The sequence below is a fragment of the Haemorhous mexicanus genome, chromosome 14 (assembly GCF_027477595.1).
Source record: "Haemorhous mexicanus isolate bHaeMex1 chromosome 14, bHaeMex1.pri, whole genome shotgun sequence".
Classification (NCBI taxonomy): domain Eukaryota; kingdom Metazoa; phylum Chordata; class Aves; order Passeriformes; family Fringillidae; genus Haemorhous; species Haemorhous mexicanus.
In genome coordinates this window covers 13,894,831-13,902,704 of record NC_082354.1, presented here as the reverse complement: position 1 = coordinate 13,902,704, position 7,874 = coordinate 13,894,831, and the positions used below count along the sequence as shown (strand labels likewise).

The 7,874-nt window shown below is 50.2% G+C and overlaps 1 protein-coding gene across 1 annotated transcript in view; it reads left to right on the top strand.

Moving 5' to 3' along the window:
* The first annotated feature begins 238 nt into the window (after window positions 1-238).
* The window catches only part of GPC3 (glypican 3), a 141,318-nt gene continuing 133,682 nt past the window's right edge, over window positions 239-7,874 (top strand). Inside the window, exon 1 of the mRNA XM_059859511.1 lies at window positions 239-416. Coding sequence (XP_059715494.1) covers window positions 254-416 — 163 coding nt within the window. The 5' untranslated portion in view covers window positions 239-253. The remainder of the gene's footprint in view (window positions 417-7,874) is intronic.

Sequence of the window (7,874 nt, the reverse complement as noted above, 5' to 3'; positions counted from 1 at the left end):
CGGGGCAGCCCCGCGGGGCCCAATGAGCGCCGGGGCGGTGCCGCGCGCGGGGCGAGTTTCCCGCGGGCGGGGGGCGGGCGCCAAATCAGGGCCGGGGCGGGGCGGCGCGCGCGGGGCCGGGACCGGCGCCCCGGGAGCGCCGCGCGAGGCGCGGGGCCGAGCTGTGCTCCGCTGATCCCGGTCCCGGCGCGTCCCGGCACGGCGGGCATGCCCGCTGGCAGCGCCTAGAGGAGCGCCCCGCTGGCCCGGGAGGATGTTGGGGAGCGGCAGAGTGCTGCTGCCGCTGCTGGCGGCCGCGCTGCTCGGTGCCCCGGGGGCCGCGCAGCCGGTGGGGGAAGCCTCCTGCCGCCCGGTCCGCACCGCCTTCCAGGTGCTGCAGCCCGGAGCCAAGTGGGTGCCCGAGAGCCCCGTGCCAGGTGAGAGCGCTCTCCCCGTGGTGTCCGGCCGGCCGTCGTCCTCTCGCCGGGGGTCCCCGGGGCCGTTCGGGTGCGGGGCGAAGCGAAGCGGCTGCAGCGCCTCGAGCCGGGGCCGCGGGCAGGGGTCTCCGTGCAGCTGCGGGACGCTGCGGAGCCGGGTGCGAGCTGCCCGCTCTCCCGCGGGGTGCTGCCGTAATCCGGCGGCAGGGGCTGCCGGCCGCCCGGTGCCGGCGGCCGCCGGGTTCGGCGTCTCGGATGTGGGGATAACGCGAAGCCGATGATTACGTCGCGGTAATGGGAACCCGCTGGAGAGCGGGTCTTTATTGCGCTCGGTTTGTTCGGGAGGCTTTTTCACCCCGATGGCCGAGGTGAGCTCAGGCTGTCGGGCAGAGCCGCGGCGCTGCTGGAGGGACCAGCCCGCCCTGTCCTCGCATGCCGCTGTCGGGGTCCGGTGCGAGGTCCCCGGCAGCTCGCGGTGTCCCCGCCGGCGAGCGGAGGCTCCGCGCGCCCGTCACGTCTCTGCAGGTCCCGGGTCCGCCAGAGCCGCTTTCCTCTGCCCGAGGTGTGCCCGGGTCCGAGGCAGTCCCGCCCTGTGGGGCTGCTCCGACAGCATCCAAACCCTGATCCCAGCCCGAGCCTGGGGCTGCCGCAGCTCCAGAGGATGGGGCTGGAAGGAGGCAGCGCGGCATTCCCCGGGCTGTGCGCGAACCGTGCGGGGTGCGAGGGCGCGGTGGGAGCCTGACGGCTCTGGGAGAGGTGTTATTCTGCTCTGCAGTTCCCATTACAGGTGGCTGCCGGGGTGGTACCGCACCAAACCTCGCCACCTGCCCCCTGCGAGGCTGCTTTCTGTATATGTGCCTTATTGCTATTTTAAAATGTAAGCGAAATACTTGAATTCCTTGCCTTTTAAAGGCTCTTTGCAGCTTTTTGGGAGCTAGGGAGTGTCGGCTGCTCCAGGTGGGTGGCTGCGTGTATACACAGACGGATCGGTTTGATGGCTGCGTTCCGGAGCTGCCTGGAGAGCTCGGTGCTGCTGTGTTGGGTTCAATTCACAGCCGAGAACGCCTGCCCTGAAAAGCTTGTGATCAAAGTATGAAAAGGAAAAGATAACAGGCAAACGTGACAGGCAGGGGAGGTGCAATGAGATCATCGCCAGCGGTGGCTGCTTTTAATAACGATGTGTTGAGTTCGGTTTCTTGCATTCGGTGTCGCACAGGCCAGAGACACAGGGGGTTCCTTCAGCAGTGATCTGCTGCAGCACAGGAGAGGGAGCGAGGGGGAAATGGGGTGCCCAGAGCTGGGACTGCGAGGTGCTGTGGCTGCTGTAAATCCCAAGTCTTTTGGTCTGTAGGACTGTAGCAATGCCTCAGCTTATCAAGAGCTGTGAGAGATATGAGGGGAGTTTAGATCTAAGTCCTGGTGAGAGTGTACCTTTCCTATCCCTATCTGTCCATATATTCTCTTCTCATATACATTTCAGCACTTAATGCTCCTTTCAGACTAGCTGCAGGAACAGCATCTCTCCTCTTTCTGTCCCACGTGGCCTTAGTCTCCTGGTCAGTAAGGAAGTGGCACTGGAAATACTTTCCAGTGAAATGTTTGCATGAAGAGTTGCAGAAAGAGCTGCTCGTATCACCACTGAATTGCCAAATTCTGTTTGTCAGAAGGAAGTTGTTTCTTTGAAAGCCAGTGAGATTCTTGCTTTGATTCCTAAGTAACTTTGCTGAGTGTATTTTTACATGCTCCAGGGAGGTGATGGAGGGCTGGGCAGGTTCCTGGAGAATGACTCCCATTGTTTTGAGGGGCTGCCATGCTGCAATGGGATCAGTCCTTCCCCAGAAAGCAGCAGCATCCTCCAGCCTGGCCTGGCTGTGATTGCAGTGGGTGTTTTTGCCCTGGTATCCTCCCTTCCCAGCAGGGTTCAGGTTGCTGCGGTTCCTCAGTTATGTTCTCACTGCCCTGTGAGCCCCAGGTGCATCCCTGATAGCCAGGAGGAGTAAGGAGCCCTGTGCCTCTCTGCAGAGCCTGTGGGCAGCTGGATCAATACCTTGTAACCGGGCTGCTGTTTCAAGTGAATGCTTCCAGCTTGTTACAATGATAAAGTTCCCACATAGCAAAATCGAAAGTGGATTTTACATTTGCCTAAGTACATAAACTTGATCATAATTAAAGCAATGACTGCTTGCTTATACCTTGGATCTGGCCCATCTTGCATGACTCTGTGTGGTAATTACACTTCAGAGCACTTGCTTCTCCTAGTAGCAGCTGCATAAATCTCTGTAATAGGGGAACATCACTCAAGGACTATTTTCCAGGCATCTGTTTATTCCTTTTCTTCCTTTCATACATCTGTCAATTAAAAAAAGTTTTGGAGTTCCCAGCCACAAATCATCATGGAATCAATTCTGAGATCCTTTCCCAATGGATCACACCACCCTGGAGAAACTGAAGTTAAACAATTTATTTAAAACGTGGATTTTTAATTTTTTTTTTTTACACAATTGTTTCTGGAAGCCCCATTTTGCATTATGAGCAGTTGTTGCTGAAGGAGTAAGTAGTGGAAATGCTGCTGAGTTGCAACACACTCAGGAGAAATGTCCCACAGCTCAGTTTTACTGCATCAGCGGTGCGTGGGCTGAGGGACATTGGCACAGCAAGCTCCGTAGGAGAGCTCTGAAGTAGACAGAGACCACACTTCTAATTTTAAAAAAACCCAAAAAAAGGCAATTCTGTTAAATGTGAGGGAAGTGTCGTGCTGTTTAGTGAGCAGTACTGATGTTCTGGGAGTAGCTGCAGGCGTGCACCAGGCAGTGAGAAGCTTGGCCTCCTCTGGTCCTGCAGTCTGGGGACCAGGATTTTGTCACTCTGGGGTGTGCTTTAGCCTGCTTAGAGGTGGGGAACAGCAAAGCCTAACTGCTGTCAGCTGTGGCTGGCTGTTCTGAGGGGTGGGAGGATGTAACTCATGGCAACATCTTGACTGGACCTGGATCAGAGATGTGCTGGAGAGAGTGAAGGCAGGGTGATGGGAGAGAGTTTTTGCTGGGTTTTGATGAAGATGAGACTGAATGCCAGCTCCTGAGCCAGCCTGTGGTTCTGTGCTGGGGTAGCTTCATGCTCAGTAATAACTAAATTCTCTTTTTGCTATGTTGCCTGTCTTGGTTTTCTTCCTCCGTTTGTCTTTTCTCTGCATAATTTCCCCTATCTATAAACAGCAGCTTGAATTTCCATTTCTCCTGCTCTGTTTTTCTCTCCTCTCTGCCGTTTGGGTTTCTCTCTGTTGGTGGTGACAGGTAATTGGGCTGGGGCCTGTGGGTAGAGAGGAAGGGGTGAGCTGGTGCCTTGGCAGGATGGGGAGAGGGGATGGCTGTCTCTGCTCTGGAACAGTGGAAAACTGAGGAATATTTATCTTGACAGAAATATCTGCTGCCAGGTCTGTTTTCCTTCTCCCACAGCAAAGTGTTATTTCCAGCTTTTTGTTCATTTTCTTTGATGGAAGCAAATATGGATTCACCCTAAGAAAATAGGAGATTAACCTTTTGGAGTTGAGGTGCAATGCTTTACAAGTGGCTGGCTGAGCATGTTAAGCTTTCTTCTCTCTTTCTTTTTTTTTTTTTTTTTTTTTTTTTTTTTTTTTTTTTTAATTTTTTTAGGTGGTGTGTGCCAATGTACAGTTTAAAAATTAAAAATCCCAACTCTTCCTGCTGAACTTGATGTGCCTGTGCTCGTGAGCTGGTTCCCTTTGTACTCCTGCTCTTTTATTCTGTTTTTCCTGAGTGGGACTAATGATGCTCCTCCCTGTGCAGCCTTTCCATTTAGCTTAGCACGGTGCTTTAAAAGCTTAGTTTACTAGATAATTGAGTTTTCTGTTCTTAATTATTTCAGGCCTGCAAGTTGCTCTCTTGATAGTTGAGAGCAGGAGCAGAACCCTAAAATTTAGTAACCTCCCCAGGCAGTGGTTTTATAGTGAGATCATTAATTTTATTTTTTTTTCCCAGGGGTTAACTTTAACAACATCCTGAACAGTGTTCTTCCTGGTCTTTGGAATGGCTGTGGGATGTGTGCATGTGACTGTAACAAATCTGTGTGGGGAGTGGGTGCCCAAAGTTAACTCCATTGCTGACAGTGTTTATACATTTGTTAGGAGGAAACTTTGACTCTGTAAAACCTATTTTTCACTGTAATGTCTTCTTTTAAAAGATGTGTTTTTATAGTGTGTTAGATTTGCATGAGAATCATCTGGCCAACATTGTAAGACCGGGGAGGAATCCTGAGTCAGATGGTCTTGTGAAACACAAGATGGAATAGAAAATAAAGGATAATTAAGCAGTAATAAATATCCCATGTACTATGCATACTGTTCCAACTTAAATCACCTATTGAATGAGTTGGTTTATAATTTATATCTCTTTAATTAGGTTTATAAAGATCAGCATTAAATCTGGGTTCTAAACAGTTGCATTTCCTTTTCCACCCCCTAGATGCTGAGCATTAAAAGGCACTGACAGATGTACAACCCCCTAATCACATCATTTAAAAGGTTCTTAATAAAAAGGTATTGAAAAAGCTGGGGGAAAATCCACTATATTTAAATGCTGAGTCACTGCTTTTATCTATTTAAAGCATGATGCTGGTTGTAAAACAATTGGAGGAGGAAAATTGACCCAAAACAGCATATTTCTTGTGGGTAATAGTACCAAATTGGTGAGTTAAGAGGGTGGGAGGAACTCCTCTGACACTTGCAGACTGCAGAAGGCGAAGGTGCCACTGCACGGAGTAGCAGAGCCCCCTCACATGGGGAGGAGGCTGCAGGAATGTGGCATTAAGCAGGGACAGGTTCTTATTTTGGCAATGCCTGGGGTGAGTTTGGGGAGAATGTTAATCTGATTTAAGCTGCCATTGGATCTGGGTGGGAAGGCTTGTGTGCCTCAGTGTGCACAGCTTGCCTGCCTGTATCTGATGACAGGGTTGAAGCTATCCTGGGATGATTAAAATCAAAGGAAAATCCTTCAGCCTTGTGAAGGAGTCCACAACTCCCCATAGATGATCTTGAGGGTTTTTATTTTTGACATTTAATCCACTGAAATGATTTTCACTTCTGCTGTACTCACCACCTATCTGCGGGAATAATTGTACATCAAAGTCAAATGTAATGGTTTAAATTCACTGCCAGTAAAAATTCCCTGTCGGGAGGAGGGAGAGGCAGGGTGCTACTGAAATTAGTGCTGCTTTAGAGTTTATTTCTGTCAGCTGGGAGCCTATGCAAAATTGCTGGAGCATTTACACTGCTGTTCCCCAAGATGGCATAAATGGCACAGTTCTGATGGAGCCTGCACCCACGGAAGGGGCTGCAGCCAGTGCCTTCTCAGCTGTGGTAGTTGGGTGGCAGAGGGTCAGGCTGCTGTGCTTGGCATCTCATAATCTCACTAATCTTGCCAAGATTGGTATGTGAGCATCCAAATGCCATTTAATAAAACGGCTGCAGTAATTTGAGGGACACTGTCTTTCTGAAAATGAGTTTGTAGTGATTTATTGCAAAAGGAGAAGGTTGTTTGCAAGGGCTGAGACTGGCATTACAAGGTGTAATGATTTGAAACTTTAAGAAAAAGGGGTTGTGTAGGTTGGGAGATAAAAACGGTCTTAACAGTGAAGGGCCATTAGGCAGCGGAATGGGCTTTGCTATCTCACAAGCCGGAGCATGGCTGGAGGTGTTTGTGTTAGATAAAATGCTGAGAGGGGGTGGGCTGGGAGGCTGAGGTAGGATTTGATGACTCACACGACCTTTTCCCGTGGATTTTTTTGGAGGCAGAAACGTGTGGCACCCTAATTCCTTTACTGCTCGTGTCTGGTCCGTGGGCTTGCTGAGCGTTCCCAGGCGTCTCCGCATCCTTGGCGCGTGGTCTGTGAGCCCCTGGGGCTCCTGGGGGGCTGCAGCTCGAGTGCAGAGAGGCTCCTTCGAGCAATGGCATGAGTAAACCCCAAATACACTTGCAGGTCAAAAGCTTTGTCTCTGTTTCATCTGTGTCTGCTGGGGCTGGGGTCAGCGGGGTGGGTTAGTGGCTCCTGGGGGACTGGCATTGAAACCTCCCGTCCCTGCTGCTCCTGGGGGATTTGGAGATGGAGTGTTTGAGCCAGCTCGCCATCTGGGAGAGCCATACACAGAAAAGGGCTGGCAGATGGGAGTCAGGCCCCCATTCCCTGTCCCTCTGTAGCAGCTCAGTGCCAAGAAGGAGCTTGTCCCTGGTACCTTCCAAGAGCCTGCCCTGCCTGCATTGTCCTGTTGTGTTTAGCGTGACGTTTCTTACTGTGTTAGTTGGCTGTCTCTGTAAAACATTTTAAGCTGAGTTAATTCCCAGGCTTTTTCCTCCTCCTCTGTGATTGCTCTGATACAGCATGTGTCTGTCTTTTTACTGCACAAAAATAAAGATCCATTTAAGGGGATAAGTTGGCTTAATTGCAAAAAAGAAGGATGGGATGTGAGTAGATGACCTTGCTGCTTCCTATCCTTGGCTTTAACTTGCAGAGACCTCTTAATTGCCAACTCTCAGATTTTCTATATTGGTATTTCCATTAATCATGGAAGGATTTTTATTTTATAATTTGAAATGTGTCCTAATATAATAAATGTAGGAGGAAATAAGCTTTGTATTAAAAAGAAATTTATGGGCGTACTGTAGTGTTAAAGAGACCATGCTAAGCTTTTTCGTGGTGTAAATTGAGTTGGGTTTGACTTTAAAAAACCTCTTTAACTTGCTGTTATACAACTGCTTCTCTCATTAATGCAGTATCTTGCTGTTACGTGGTTTTATGGTCCCTTTTATTTTTCCAATGCATGAAATACCTGTCGCTGTGCTCCTCTGGAGTGGGTGAGTTCACGAATCACTGGGGCTGGAGCTTGAGATGTTGGTGGTGCGGGCTCTGTGCCACAGGGCTTGAGGAAGGGACTTGTGTTGGGCATCCTGCTTTGCAGAAGGGGAAACTGAGGCAGTGGAGAGTGATGGAACCAGGATGGGGCTGTGGACCCTCTCTCCCCCTTTGTTTGTTTGTTTGGTTTTTTTTGCAGCAGGGCCTGCACTGGTTAAATCTCCTTTCCCCACATGCAATGCATGTTGTAGATGAAGTGTTTCATGTTCCTTTTCCCATGCTGTGCTGGGGAAGGGATAGGGCTGGAGGGAGGAGGATTTCTGCTGTCGCTGCTCCTGAGCCCTGACAGCTGGTTTTCCCTTGGCACCGTGCATGACTCTTCTTCAGGAGGCACACGATTGAACTGACATTAATATTAATCCTGTTCTTCTAGACTACACTTGCAAAAGTGACTTTTGACACTTTCTAGTAATTAGGGAGAGAGTGGATGTGGTAAAAGACTCTTGTGAAGGAGGGAAGACAGGAACCTGAAAGGAAGCGTAATCCTTCCAGAGCAAAGATGTAAATTACCAAAGTAGCTTTTACTGGGGAAAAACC